General features: G+C 45.7%; 2 protein-coding genes across 2 annotated transcripts in view; one reads left to right on the top strand and one right to left on the bottom strand.

The window, feature by feature from the left end:
* mgat4b (alpha-1,3-mannosyl-glycoprotein 4-beta-N-acetylglucosaminyltransferase B) overlaps positions 1–7,108 on the bottom strand; it is a 366,555-nt gene extending 359,447 nt beyond the window's left edge. The window contains exon 1 of the mRNA XM_038796210.1: positions 6,857–7,108. Within this exon, the coding sequence (XP_038652138.1) occupies positions 6,857–6,947 (91 nt within the window). The 5' untranslated portion in view covers positions 6,948–7,108. The remainder of the gene's footprint in view (positions 1–6,856) is intronic.
* Positions 7,109–7,322: 214 nt separating this feature from the next.
* sqstm1 (sequestosome 1) overlaps positions 7,323–16,212 on the top strand; it is a 75,749-nt gene continuing 66,859 nt past the window's right edge. Inside the window, exon 1 of the mRNA XM_038796211.1 lies at positions 7,323–7,439. The gene's annotated coding sequence lies outside the window, so the exon portion shown is untranslated. The remainder of the gene's footprint in view (positions 7,440–16,212) is intronic.

Raw genomic sequence — 16,212 nt, 5'->3', positions numbered from 1 at the left:
CTCGGCTAAATCGCTGGCTTTTAAAGCAGACCAAGCAGGCCAGCAGCACGGTTCGATTCCCGTACCAGTCTCCCCGGACAGGCGCCGGAATGTGGCGACTAGGGGCTTTTCACAGTAACTTCATTGAAGTCTACTCGTGACAATAAGCGATTTTCATTTCATTTTCATTTCTATGGAAGTTAAAGAAATTCGGCATCGGCTCTCACAAACAACTACAGATGTGTCATAGAGAGCATCCTATCCGACTGCATCACAGTTTGGTATGGCAACTGCTCAGCTCAAGATCACAAGAAACTACAGAGTGTGGTGAACTCAGCCCAACGCATCACACCCTCCACTGATTCTGTCTGCATCTCCCGCTGCCTCAGGAAGGCAGACAGCATTTACAGAGACCCCTCCCACCCAGGCTCTGCCCTCTTCCAGGCCCTTCCATCAGACAGTAGATACAGAAGTCTGAAGACCTGCACATCCAAACATAGGAACAGCTTCTTCCCCACAGCTAATAGCCTCAAAGACTCTCCCTCTGATTTGAACGGATTATGGTCACGTGTATCGAGGTACAGTTAAAAGTATTTTTCTGCGAGCAGCTCAACAGATCATTAAGTACATGAAAAGAAAAGGAACGATATGATAAATAAAAAGAAGATCTGTTAAGGAGAGTTCTCACTCGCCTGATCTGTTCCCTGTAAGAACACTATTCGCGGTGCCCTATGATGCTCTTGCTCATGTATTTGCTTTGTTTGGCTCCTTGTTCCGCACTGTAACCAATCACTGTTTGTCGATGTACCATTGTCAATGTTCTCTGTCGATTATTCTTTTTGTCTACTATGTACATACTGTGTCCGTTCCCTTGGCTGCAGAAAAATACTTTTCACTGTACTTCGGTACATGTGACAATAAATATCAACAATGGATTCAGCACAGGCAAATAATATGATGATGCAAATATGCCATTACTAGGCAGCACGGTAGCATAGTGGTTAGCACTGTGGCTTTAGAGCACCAGGGTCCCAGGTTCAATTCCCAGCTTGGGTCACTGTCTGTATGGAGTCTGCACATTCTACCTGTGTCTGCGTGGGTTTTCTCCAGGTGCTCCGGTTTCCTCCCACAAGTCCTGAAAGAAATGCTGTTAGGTAATTTGGACATTCTGAATTCTCCCCGTGTACCCGAACAGGCGCCAGAATGTGGCAACTAGGGGCTTTTCACAGTAACTTCATTGCAGTGTTACTGTAAGCCTACTTGTGACAATAAAGATTATTACATAATCAGCCCTGTGCAAATTTGGCACAAGATTTAAATGTTGTATTTAACATTGCATTGTGTAATAAAATGTACTGGCCCCATATGTAACCTTTGTATGGTCCCGATAAAGGTAATGACCATCCGTGCTACTTGGCTAAACTTACCCGCTTCCATGCAATTCTAACAAGGCAGACACTAAACTGCAACCCAGAGTTACACATGTCTTTGTACTGCTCTGGAATTCAGCATGGTAGTGACATCAATCAGCTGTAGTGACACTGACAAATTAGAAGTCAAAACTAAACCAGGAGAATAAAAGCACCTACTGAGGCAACAGTGTCTACTAGAGCAGTTTTAGTGCCTTTTAGTTTCCAACAGCAGACTGCCACAGAAATTAATCCTGAAGGACAGCATGGTGGCACAGTGGTTAGCATTGCTGGCTCATGGCGCCGAGGTCCCAAATTCGATCCTGGCTCTGGGTCACTGTCCGTGTGGAGTTTGCACGTTTTCCCAGTGTCTGTGTGGGTTTCTCCCAGGTGCTCCGGTTTCCACTCAAGTCCTGAAAGACGTGCTGTTAGGCGAATTGTACATTCTGTATTCTCCCTCAGTGGATCCGAACAGGTGCCGAAATGTGGTGACAAGGGTCTTTTCGCAGTAACTTCATTGCAGTGTTAATGTAAGCCAACGTGTGACAATAATAAAGATTATTATTATTAGAAGACTTGCTGGCTTCCTTTTGCTAAGAACGTGGCTGGTGCAAAAGCACCAATCCAACAGTCAAGCACAGGATTTCTAGCAGTGAGGTTCCTCACATCACTTGTCCCACAAACCTTTATCCAAACAATAAAAATATGTTATGCTTAAATAAGTGTGTTTATTAATGTTAATTCATCAAACACTGCCTCCAGAAGTGGAGACCATGGGGGAGATTTTGAATTTGCCATGCAGACAAGGCATCACAATTATTGAAAGCACCTGATTATCAACATTCAAATTAATATAGAATTGAAAATTAGGCAGCTCTCAATCCTCAACATAATATTTACATTCAGAGGGTCAAATTGAAAATCTGCCCCAGCTTTAGTGCTTCTATTAGATTGTCTCTTAGAAGGAAAACAATTACATGTTATATCCCATGTTTCCTCAATACCACAGACATACATACATACATACAATGTATGCAACTAAAAATAAACAACAACAAAAATTAAACAATGTATGCAACCACCTCAAAGACTTGGTTGTGGTAAAGACTCTCGTCATTGTGCTCTTGTCATGGTTATATAATCACAGCTTCAAGCTGCTAGGGATGTGATATATCTCACACAACTGCAGCAACTCAACAACACAATAAGCAGATCATAATGCAGATGTCTCTCTCCTTTTAATGGATTTGATAAAATGCCGAGAAGCCTCTCTCTAAACAGGGAGCATCCATTACTGGGTAGGATGTATTACAAATTTTGAGTGGGAGAGACATCTCCTGTTAACGAAAGAACCGCAATGGTTTTAAGAAACCAACAATAAAATTGGCAGTGCAGTTTTTTTGGATTGGTATGTGTTCCAAATGAAAAACTATGTTAACCTTTCAAATTGGTGCATAATGATGGTCACTGTAAGGCATTATGATTACGCAATGCACTGGAGCACAGAACTTGAAAAGAGATTTGGATCTCTACATAGAAACAGCGAAAGTAAGGAGTTGGGTGCAAATCTGAGATAAATTCTATGTCTTTACTTTAAAAATGGTATCAGTAAAAAAGTGACCAGGTTGTCAGTAAAACCCTAAGTGATCCATTAACCTCCTTAGGAAAGGAAACATACCGACTTTGTCTGATTTAGCCTACATATGATTAATGCTTAACTGCCCTCTGCAGACAAACCCCCTCATTATATTAACCATTATCCTCATCGTCACACATGGCAACCAGGAAATGGGCAGTTAATGCCAGACTTGGGAGTGATGTCCACACCCCCAAGGAATGAAAAAGAACAATGAGGGTTCCATCTTGCTCAAGTGGATAAAAAATGTGTCATGCACTATTTGTAGAGAATGTTCACCCAGTATCCTGACCCTCTCAGATACCACCATGAAAATAATCATTAACTAATCACTCTTCAGGGCAGCATGGTGGCACAATGGTTAGCATTGCTGCCTCATGGCGCTGATGTCCCAGGTTCGATCCCGGCTCTGGGTCACTGTCTGTGTGGAGTTTGCACATTCTCCCCGTGTTTGTGTGGGTCTCACTCCCACAACCCAAAGATGTGCAGGGTAGGTAGATTGGCCACACTAAATTGCTCCTCAATTGGAAAAAATGAATAGGGTACTCTAAAATTTATTTTTAAAAACCAATCACTCTTCTCAGAGCAATAAGGCAATATGACCGCAGTACACATTTATACAATGACAACAACTTGCATTTATATAACGCCTTTAATATAATAAAACATCTCGAGGGCAGCACGGTGGCGCAGTGGTTAGCACTGGGACTACGGCGCTGAGGACTCGGGTTCGAATCTTGGCCCTGGGTCACTGTCCGTGTGGAGTTTGTACATTCTCCCAGTGTCTGCGTGGGTTTCACCCCCACAACCAAAAGATGTGCTGGTTAGGTGGATTGGCCACGCTAAATTGCCTCTTAATTGGAAAAAAATAATTGGGCAATTGACAATGCATCTCTATTTTTGTTTGAAGTGCTCAAACAGCTGAAGAGCATGGCACTGCATGTGGTTTAGGCACACCCTCAGTGCTTTTAGGAACCAGGGTTTTGACTCAGCAACTGTGAAGGAAAACTTCTTTAATTCCAAGTCAGGATTGTGAGCGACTTGGAGGGGAACTCGCAGGTGGTGATGTTCATATGTATAAGCTGCCCTTGTCCTTCTAGGTGATAGAGCTTACAGGTTTCGAAGTGCTGTCAAAGACTCCTTGGTGAGTTACTGCTGTGCTTCTTGTAGATGTACTGCTGTCACTATGCGTCAGCCGGTGGTGAATGTTCAAGGGGGTAAATTGGATGCCAATCATGCAGGCTGCTTTGTAATGGATGGTGTTGAACTTCTTGTGTGTTGGAGTTGCACTCATTCAGGCAAGTGGGTAGTATTCCATCGTACTCCTGACAGTAGACAGGTTTCGCTACAGAATTTGTGGCCATAGTATTTATATGGCTAGTCCACTTCAGTTTCTGGTCAATGGTAACCCCCAGAATATTGGTAGTGGGGGTTCAGCATTGCAATGTCATTAAATGTCAAGGGAGATGGTTACATTCTCTCTTGTTGCACTGGTCATTACCCTGGCTCTTGTGTGCCACAAATAATGTAACTTGTCTCTCGACTGCCTAAGCCTGAATATTGTCCAGGTTATGCTGTATATGGACATGGACTGCTTCAGTATCTGAAGAGTGTTAAATGAACAATTAATTTATACATTTTAAATACAGTCTTAATGTTATATTTTAGGCTGTGAAAGGTCTTGTAACAATATAAACTGTTTCAATTTATTTTCTTCATGATACACATCAAGGACACAATAAAAATGATCCACCGGATACAATTTATATCCCACCAGAACACGGATAGCCCGCAACAACTCTGCAATGTGCATTCCATAAGCAACACACTAGGGAAATTATATTGGTCTTTAATCTTTCCATTAAAATGGAAGTAACACTGACACAATTTGACAATAGGCTCCAGGAATCATCACTGTGAAATTCTGCTCCATCGCGCTCCCTCTCACGCCAAGTTATCTCCATGCAGTAAAAAAGCAACCCTATAAATATATATTTAAAAGAAAGTGCCAGAAGGACACAGCAACAATGAGAGACAGCCGCTGATAAAAGTACGAGTCTGAAATATTAACCAACCAGCATTTGCTAATTTCATCCATATACTGAGATTGTATATATTTACCGCTCTCTGTTTTTTAGGGTCAGATTAAAGGAGTGGTGCACAGGCTGAAGTAGAAATGTCAGAAACCCCTTCCAAACATTGGCACACTCCTGGGGACACCATCCATCTCATGTCATGTCAACTACCCAAGAGTACCACCATTATCAGAAATTGTGTGTTGGTAGACAGCAAAAACAAATCATCTGCTAGCAAGTAAACAGACGCAAACACAAAATGCTTGTACATGAACTTGGATCCTCTGGCAAACCTGCTGGGTCCCACTTAAGTGGCAGGTCAACTTAAAATAAAAAAAACTTCTCCCAGCCAAATCGGCAAGGCTTCTTCAACACTGCCAAGCACAAAAGCAACAAGCATATGCGAATATTACCAGCTGCAATTTCCCCTAAAAAGGTCACACATTCCGTGAGTTGCTTGGTCAAAGTCCCGGGAACCCCCTTCCTAAAGGCACTGCGGGTGGACCTACACCAACTACAGGGACTGCAGCGACTCAAGAGCCCAACGGCCACCTTCTCTGGGGCAATTGGGAATGAGCAATAACATCCCACTCAAGAATATATTAAAAAAAGAACAAGTTCAGTTACACCGAGCTGGCTGTTGTTCACTGCATGAAGCCTACGCCGAAATCGAACTGTACGTGAAGCCATGCGAGTCTTCCAAAAAGCAAGGATTGCAAAAATCGTTTGCAGGCAGAGGAGTGGAAAAAGATTAAAAAGAGAGATTGGACAGTGGGGTGCCACAGACAAAGGAGCTCGGACTAATCCTTCAGAGAGATAAACGCTTCAAACCTTCCTCACCCCCACTTACAATATGAAACTCGCAAGTTCAACACTCAACTTCACTCACTCGACAGTTCTTATTTTTTTTGAAGAAAGTTGTTTTTAGCCCCCAGCAGCGGTGGCGTTCGTGTGATAATGGACAAAACTCACACCATGGAACAAATCCGACCCTGCAACGAAAACCAGGTCCAACAACAACAATAACAAAAAGATTACTTGGACACAGCAGCTCCCAAGAGGATACATCCGATGATATAAGTTACTGCGGTTACAGGTAAACAGGAAACAGCCCATGTTAAAAAGAGTTACTATTTGAAAGAGGAGTTGGGAACATTGTATTTATTTTCCCTCAGCGTTTTACTGGTAGCGCACAACCTGGCCTCACACAGTAAATAGCAAAACACACAACAAACCTCAAGCATTTCGCACATTGTTCCAGGAGTTTTTTTTGGGGGGGGGGGGGTGGAAGAGATACATTGTGAGGAGGAAATAAAGATGACCAGCCGATGAATAATAATAAGAAACACAGTTTAGCTTCGAAATTGAATTGATGTTTTTATTTTTTCCCACATGAACACGGTTCAGTGCTGACAGAAACACATGCAAGTCCATGTTGTTTTTGTGTGTGGTGGGATAGCCTACTGGTGACTCTTAGCTTCAGCAAATACACATAGAGGAGTGGGGGGGGGGTGAAATAAAACATTAAACACCCATCCTAAGCAATTGTGGGGACAGTCCGTGGGGGGGGGGGTAAAAATCGTTTTTTTTAAGGGGAGAGAGGGTTGGATGTTAAGGGAGGTGATGTTAGGAGGATGCTGAGCAATGGGGAGATGCTGAGTGGGGATGATGGATGGTGAGGGGTTGTGGGGCTCAGAGCGGGCGGGCCCCTGTTGACCGTTTAATCCCCCCTCCCCCTCCAAGAGGGTCTCTCTCACCTTTCTGAGCGGAGAACGCCGCGTACCAAGAGACAGACAGCACACCGCACAAGACCACAGCCGTCAGAACAGTCCCATTTCGGAGCCTCATCTCACCGGGCAGACATTATTAGCATTATTTTATTATCTTAGAGCGAGCCTTCCATCCTGCTTCTTTTTCCCCCCCCTTCACCGAGACCCGAACCTGGCGCTTTCCTCCAGCAGCGCCGCCTCGCTCGCCCGCACTACGTTTCCCACACACCGCGGACTCGTACGTACGTCGGGCGGAGGCGGTGAACGCGCGTACGTGAGGGACGCAGCGCGTCGGCCTCTTACCGCCCCTGCGGATGGGTTTCCTGGGTTGGGCTCCTTGGAGTGGCGGGGTTGGTTTTTGCGGTTCCTTCGCACGCGGTCGGCTCAGATTATTTCACTCAATTGTTTTGATGAGAGAACGCGCGCGGCGGGTCAAAGGACGCGTGCGCGCCGCGGGTGTCCGGGGTAAGCGCACCGGGCGGTAGGCCCACGGAACAAGGAGGCTTGATTTGAAATAAACTGCTTTCGGGTAACTTTAAGGTGTTGAGAGGCAGTAGAAACACGTTGTCAGGTAAGGATGAGTGAAAGTAATCCACGACAATATAATAATGCCTCTGTCATGATGCTAAAGTAATCACTGCCTCCTGAGTATCCATGGCAACCCTGGATGGCGCCTGGGAGTTGCTCATTTTGATGCTAAAACTCTGACATCTTCAAAGTTAAAACGTGTTTATTTAATTTTAAATAGTCATTTTGCTTGAAGATGCACATACTTAGAAGAAAATAATGCCTTTACACAAGCCAGTCAGGGTTATAAGATGTCCCAACGCGCACATTTTTATTCAGAAGAGTTTTTCATGATAACAAGGTAAAAGCAAAACAATAACATATAACAAACAACCTTGCAAAATACACCCAACCTCCCCCTACACTGAGTAATCAAAACTCTTCAGAGGGAAGTAAGGGACTGCTGTGGGCTCTGTTTCACGGAGACGTGGCTCACCACTGCCTCAAAAGACTGCCTCGTGCAACCTGACAGCTTCTCAATACACCGGATGGATCGCGCGGTGTCATCAGGCAAAGCAAAGGGTGGAGGGGTTTGGCTCCTCATCAACTCCTCCTGGTGCTCCGACCAGGTGACCCTGGCGAATTACTGCTCCCCAGACATGGAATATCTGACTGTGTAGTAGTGCCCGTACTACCTTCCACAGGAATTCACTTCTGACATCATCATGCCGGATTACATCCCGTCCCAGGATGAAGTGAAGAAGGTGCTTGATGAATTATACACCGCTATTAATAACAGTGAAACAGAATACCTGGAGGTCCTGTTCATCGTGGTCGGGAACTTCAACCAGGCCAACCTCAAGAATGTACTGTCAAAATTCAAACAAAACATCTCCTGTCCCACCAGGGGTGCCAACATCCTTGGCCACGGCTACACAAATATCAAGGGCGCCTACTGATCAATCCCCCGATCGCACTTTGGAAAATCGGACCACAAGACGGTGCTCCTCCCGGCATACAAGCAGAAACCCAAGCGGCAGAATCCGGTTAAGAAGGTTGGTTAATGCTGGTCCGAGGCAACAGAAGAGCTCCTATGCAACTGCTTAGAGTAAGTGGACTGGTCCGTATTCAAGAACTCAGTGGCCATTCTAAATGAGTATGCCACCACCGCCACAGACTTCATCAGCAAGTGTGTGGAAGATTGCGTGCCAAAGAAGGTAGTACGTACGTTCCCCAACTGGAAACCATGGTTTAATCGGGAGATTCGCTCCGTACTGAAGGCCAGGTCTGAGGCGTTCAAGACAGGCGATCTTGACCTGTACAAATCCAGGTACGACCTCCGCAAAGCCTTCCGGGATGCCAAGAGACATTACCAGACTAAGCTAGAGTCACAATACTAATGAAATGAAAATCACTTATTGTCACAAGTAGGCTTCAAATAAAGTTACTGTGAAAAACCCCTAGTCGCCACATTCCGGCGCCTGTTTGAGGAGGCTGGTACGGGAATTGAACCCGAGCTGCTGGCCTTGGTCTGCTTTACCAGGATGGGAATAGAGGGATACGGACCCCGGAAGTGTAGAAGATTTTAGTTTAGATTGGCAGCATAGTCAGCGCAGGCTTGAAGGGCCGAAGGGCCTGTTCCTGTGCTGTACTTTTCTTTGTTCTTTGTACAAGTCAGCTATTTAGCGCACTGTGCTAAACCAGCCCCTGGACACGAATTGTCGTCGGTTGTGGCAAGGCTTAAACAACATAATACAAAGCAAAGCCGAGTAGAATCTCTGGCAGCACCACTCCTCAATGAACTCAATGCATTATACGCTCCTTTCGAGCAGGAAACCATCAAACTGTTGTCAACTGCCCCAGCAGCCTTGAACACGCCTATACCTAACGTCACAGCTTCTAAAGTCAGAGCGGCTTTCTTGAAAGTGAACTCTCAAAAAACAACAGGTCCTGACGGAGTCCCTGGTCGTGCACTCAGATCCTGTGCAGACCAACTGGCGGGTGTGTTTATGGACATCTTCAACCTCTCCCTACTCCGTTCCGATGTTCCTACCTGCTTCAAGAAGACCATCATACGGGTGCCAAAGGAGAACCAAGAAACAAGCATCAACGACTACCGTCCGGTGGACTTGACATCGATCATTATAAAGTGCTTTGAGAGGTTGGTCATGAGACACACACCTCCATACTCCCAGAATGCCTTGATCTGCTGCAATTGACATACCGCCTTAACCTGTCCACACAGACGCCATCTCCCTGGACCTACACTCATCCCTGGAGCATCTCGACAACAAGGACTCCTACATCAGACTCCTATTCATTGACTACAGCCCGCCATCAACCCCATAATCTTAGCCAAGCTCATATCAAAACTCCAAAACCTAGGACTTGGCTCCTCCCTCTGCACTGGATCCTCAACTTCCTGATCCATAGACCACAGTCAGTAAGGATAAACAACAACACCTCCTCCACGGTAGTCCTCAATACCGGGGCCCCGCAAGGCTGCGTACTTAGCTCCCTATACCCACGACTGTGTGGTAAAATATGGCTCCAACTCCATCTACAGGTTAGCTGATGACACGACCATAGTGGGTCGGATCTCAAACAATGATGAGTCAGAGTACAAGAATAGAGCCTAGTGGCATGGTGTAACAACAACAATCTCTCCTTCAATGTCAGCAAAACTAAGGAGCTGGTCGTTGACTTGAGGAAGCAAAGTATCGTGCACACCCCTGTCTGCATCAGTGGTGCCGAGGTGGAGACAGTTGACAGCTTCAAATTCCTAGGTATGTGAAGGGGGGTCCTGAGATGAGACCCCTTAAAACCGTAAAGCTAGGATAACACTAGAATAGCTCTACATAAGTTAGTTCATTGAGGATTGAGACTAATCATAGAAAGTATATCCTGTAGTCATTATTAACCATGAAACATGTATTCTTAGAACATAGCAGTAACAAGCATTTAAACTCTTGCTGATACTAGTGGCCACAGTGTATAATGGGATTTAAGTTAGCTAACTTGACCACATTCCTAAGACAGACAGAATCAGACAGAAATAATGTGATCAGCAATAACACAGCCAGTTCAATAAGCAGTTCTTATCAGCAGCACCATTACCCTGCGCTCAGACTGACAATTGTACGAGCAGGGACCACACTAAGGTAAGAAAAGTGGTAGTAGGAGAGAGCAAGAGACAGTGGATGCAAGGGTGTTGAAAAACAACTGGTGGCCAGGGAACAGGATGGGGCTAAGTCATGAGTTGATCACACAGTTACCATGCTGCCTAAAGTAACATTTGTTGGTCAAAGCAAAATCTACAGCTACAAGGATTGGATCGAGTCCAACTGGGGTGGGCTACTAATTTTTGGAAATTGTATAACTGTTGAACCAGAAGCATTTTTGGAAATTGTATAACTGTCGAACCAGAAGCAATGTAAAGCAGAGTGGTTTTAGCATTTATCCAAATCACCCTCTCTCGTACATTGAACCAAGCTTGGAAAGTAAAGCGGCCTCAACCAGAGCTGCTATCTCCGCAAGTCTTTGTGTTAGCTGAACTGCAATTAGGTGGGGGTAAATCCCCCACGTAAAGCAAGCTCAATACTCAGTCTCTGAAAAGGCTCCTACAGTGTGCACATCACCAGTAATCTGTCCTGGTCCACCCACGTTGATGCAATGATCAAGAAAGCACTACAGCGTCTATACTCCCTCAGGAAACTAAGGAAATTCGGCATGTCCACATTGACTCTTATCAATTTTTACAGATGCACCATAGAAAGCATCCTATCTGGCTGCATCACAGCCAGGTATGGTAACTGCTCGGCCCAAGACTGTAAGAAACTACAGAGAATCATGAACACAGCCCAATCCATCATGCAAAACCACCTCCCAGCCATTGACTCTGTCTACACCTCCAGCTGCCTTGGGAAAGCGGCAGCATAACCAAAGACCCCTCCCACCCGGGTTATTCTCTCTTCCAACCTCTTCCATCGGGCAGGAGATGCAAAAGTCTGCAAACACGGGCTAAAAGTTCAAAAACAGCTTCTTCCCCTCTTATGGACGGACCTGATCACTCTACACATCTTCTCTAGTGAGTAGTACTACACTCCGTATGCTTCACCCGAAGCCCCAATCTATGTATTTACATTATGTATTTATGTATGTCCTATTTCTTTTCATGTATGGAACATGAATCTGTCTGGACTGTAGGCAGAACAATACTTTTCACTGTACCTCAGTACACATGGCAATAAATCAAATCCAATCCAAAACCAACTCCCCCCAGCAAGTGATAGTGACTAATTTCCTGAAAAAGGAGATGAAAGGCTGCCTCCTCGAGTAAAATCCTTCCACCAACTCCTCATGGATCTCACCAGCCTTCTCAAGATGCATCAGATCACTCAGTCAGGCTGAGGTACTGCGCCGTGTTGGGGACCTCCACCCGAGCAGAACTTGTCTCCAGGCTATTAACGAGGCGAAGGCGAGGACGTTTGCCTTCACTCCCGTCTGCAGCACCAGCGAGCCTGATATGCCAAAAATAACCATGGCTCCAGTTGAATACCCAGAATCCCTGACATGGTGCTGAAAAAGGAGACCCAGAATTACAAGTTTAGGGCAAGACCAAAACATGTGCTTATGGTTCGGCGGTCCCCTAGCACAATGTTCGCACCTATTCTTGACCCCCGAGAAGAAACCACTCATCCACACCCTGGTCAAGTGCGGCCTGTGCACCACCTTGAACTGGATCAAACTGAGCCTAGCACAAGAGGAGATGGAGTTGACCCTGTGAAGAACCTCACTCCCCCATCAGAAACTAGACACAGTTCATGCACTTTTGCTTTCCTTCCTCCAACGAAGACTGCTCCGCTGACAGGATCCAACCATTGATATCTGGAATCCTCGCCTCCCCCAACCCGGCCAGAAATAGGACCCTATCTGAGAGCGACGATGCCGGTGAAATGAAGGAATCTCCTTGCACAAAATGCTGCAAAACTATAAGTATCTTAATTCATTAGTCTCGGGAGCTAGAACTTTTCCTACAACTCCTCCATATCGGCGAACCTCCCTTCAGTAAACATGTCCCCAAGTCTCTTCAACCCGCCCTCCCCCAAATCCTGAATGACGAATCCAAGCCAGATGACACAAACAAATAGTTCCTGCAAAAAGGGACCAAGATTGACATGGAGCCCAGCCTAAAATATTGCCGAAACTGCCTCCAAATCCTCAAAGTGGATATCACTAACGGGCTCATGGTGAATCTTGCAGGGTGAAACAAAAGCAGAGCAGTAACCAAGGCCTCAAACTCGGACCTCTCCACGAGCCTGCCTCCATCCTCACCCATATAGAATCTGGATCCCTAAACTACCCCTGCACCATCTCATTATTTGCAACCCAAAACTAAAATAGCAATGTTTTATTTTGAAAGTATTTTTATTAAAGGCTTTTTACATATATACCAGAAGAACAACACATTAACCCAATAAAATAGCAAATTAGGAAGCACCAATCCCCCCAGCTGCCTCTTTCACTGTAGAAACATCCGATGAATCCGCGGGATCTTGCCAACCCAAATAAAGGAGGATATCATTTTATTAACCCTACAAAAGAAAGATTTAGTGGGGGGAAAGACTGGGAGACACTTAAACACAAACCTTGGGAGCATGTTAATTTTCACAGTCTGCACCCTGCCCGTCAAAGACAGAGGGAGAACATTTGTTCAAGTCGGCCTTGACCCCAGTCACCAGACTAGCAAAGTTAAGTTTGTGGACCAAGGCCCAATTGTGGGTCACCCGGATTCTCAGCTAACGGAAGTTTGTTCTGACCAGGAAAAACGGCAACTTCCCGAGATCAGTTCCCCTCCCTGGGGGATTCACCGGAAAGTATTCACTTTTGCCCAAATTTAGCTGATATCTCGAGAAGGAACCAAAACTCCTATGTAACTTCATTATTCCCTCTACATTTGAGAGTGGCTCCGTGATGGAATCATAGATTTACAGTGCAGAAGGAGGCCATTCAGCCAATCGAGTCTGCACCGGCCCTTGGAAAGAACACCCTACTTAAGCCCACGCCCCTACCCAATCCCAGTAACTCAGTCTAATCTTTTTTGGACACTAAGGGGCAATTTAGCATGGCCAATCCATCTAACCTGCACATAATTGGACTGTGGGAGGAAACCGGAGCATCACAAGGAAACCCACGCAGACACGGGGAGAAAGTGCAAACTCCACACAGTCACCCGAGGCCAGAATTGAACCCGGGTCCCTGGAGCTGTCAGGCAGAAGTGCTAACCACTGTGCCACCATGCCGCCCAATTTCAAATAGGTACCCCCAATCAACCCTATCAAAATTATCAGCATCCATTGAAGTAATCACCTCTGACTCAGGGACTGGGGAGGGGAACAGAACTATTTTTTCAATCTCCGTATGTTGGCCGATAACTGCCGCCCGTTAACAAATCCAATCTGTCGGGGCGGCACGTTGGCTCAGTGGCCCAAAGGTTAGCACTGTTGCTTATGGCGCTGAGGACCCGGGTTCGATCCTGGCCCGGGTCACTATCTGTGTGGAGTTTGCACATTCTCCCCGTGTCTGCATGGGTTTCACCCCCACAATCCAAAGATGTGCAGGTTAGGTGGATTGCCCATGCTAAATTGCCCCTTAATTGGAAAAAAAATAATTGGGTACTCTAAATTTTAAAAAAAAGGAAAAAAAACAAAAGCAGTCTGCTGTTCCGAAATCACCCCCGGAAGGCAGGGCTCCAAACGCATTGCCAACACCTTCGCCAATAACTTAAATCAGCGGTTAACGATGAAATGAGTTGGAATGACGCATACTCTGTTGGATTCTTATCTTTCTTCAGTATCAGGGCAGCACGGTGGCCTAGTGGTTAGCACAACCACCTCACGTCGCTGAGGTCCCAGGTTCGATCCTGGCTCTGGGTCACTGTCCATGTGGAGTTTGCACATTCTCCCTGTGTTTGCGTGGGTTTCGCCCCCACAACCCAAAAAGGTGCAGAGTAGGTGGATTGGCCATGCTAAATTGCTCCTTAATTGGAAAAAATAATTGGCTAATCTAAATTTTAAAAAAAAATCTTTCTTCAGTATCAGGGAAATAATGCCCTCGCCAACGTGGTTGGCAACACCCCTGAGCCAAGGAATCATTGAACATAACCAGCAACTGAGGGATGAACGGACTCACGAATGGTTTATAAAATGCGATAGAGAATCCATACAGACCCGGAGCTTTACCCAACTACATTAATCTGATACACGTCATGACCTTCTCTGGACCCATCATTGCCTCCACATCTTCCCTTCTCCCCTACTCCATCACTGGGAAGGACAACCCATCCAAAAACTGAATCATTGACAGCCTTTGGAGGCACTGACTTGTATTGCTCTCGATGAAAGGCGTCCAATGCCGCATTAACCTTCCCTGGGGCGGAAACCAACCCACCACTCTACTTCTCCCTTATCTATCATAGAAAGCAGCCTGCTGCCTCAGCATGTGCGGGAAAAGTCGAATAGCCTTCTCCCTATATTCATAGAACGTTCCCCTCAGTGCCGCAGCTGGTTCATCGCCTTGCCCATCGAGAGCAACTCGATGGGCAAGTCCGCCTGCAGTTTCTTCCAACTTGCCACCAACTCTGGTGTTGGGGTAATCGAGTACTGGCAGTCCACCTCAGAAAGAGAATTCATCAGCTTCTGCCTCTCCATCCTACCAGATTAATCCTTATGCGCCTTATAAGACATTATCTCCCCGCTAATCACCGCCTTCAGAGCTACCCATAACGTGGAAGGCGAAACCGCTTTGTTTCTATTGGACTCAATGTACTCCTCAATGGCAGAGGATATACACTCACAGAATCCCTTGTTCACCAACAATGCCATGTCCAATCTCCACGAGGGTCACTGAGCGGAGCCTGGCTCCAACATCAGATCCACAAAGTGCGAAACTTGATCCGAGATAACGATAGCCGAGTATCCCGACCCTTCACCCTGGGAAGAAGAGACCTACCCATAAGGAAATCAATCCGGGAGTAGACCCGATGGATGTGTAAAAAAAAGAAGAAAACTCATCCCTCGGATACGTAAATCTCCACGTCCAATGTCCCCTGTATCTGCTCCATAAAGACCGTTCTCGTCTTTGCTACCCCTGATGAACTCAAGAGACTTAGGACTTGACCTATCCAACCGAGGATCCAAAACGCAATTGAAGTCCCCCCTACCCCCCAGAATTAGTTGATGTGAATCCAGCTCCGGGATAGAAGCAAACACCATATTGATAAACACTGTGTCATCCCAGTTCGGTGCATACACGTTGACCAATATCATCAGTGTGCCCGGTTCAACAAGTCCAATGCCACATTGTACAGAAGTAATGTGCGATTTGTTGTGGTATATCCATCCTATCGTTGAGTGACATTTAAAGAGAGAGACTATTTGATGTGTCGGAAGAAGCGGATGAGTTTGTAAAGAAACACGGACTGGGGGGGGGCAAACTAATGTCCGAATTGTTAGGGGCATCTGTATCTATTTATTGTGGGATTTTTATATTGTGGGTGAGGCAGTTGTTGCTGGGTTTTTTTCTGAGCGAGTTTGTAGTTTATATTTTGGGATTGTTTGTGGGATGAGTGTTGGTTTACTTTTTGCCTCTAACTTTTTATATTAAAGCTGGATGTCGGCAGGGGGCTTGTTGGTATGATTATTTTTCTGGTTTTATCCTGTGCGGGGTCACCGTGCTAGCTGTAAAGTTAGTTAATGGGAGCGGAGGAGATGGGGTATCTGCAGCTCATTAATTTAGGAGTTTTTTTTCTTTTAAGTAATGATCTTGAGATATTTGCT

Source organism: Scyliorhinus canicula, chromosome 4 (genome assembly GCF_902713615.1).
Source record: "Scyliorhinus canicula chromosome 4, sScyCan1.1, whole genome shotgun sequence".
Lineage (NCBI taxonomy): Eukaryota > Metazoa > Chordata > Chondrichthyes > Carcharhiniformes > Scyliorhinidae > Scyliorhinus > Scyliorhinus canicula.
Note: the sequence above shows the minus strand (reverse complement) of the source record. Positions and strands in the feature narration are given on the sequence as shown.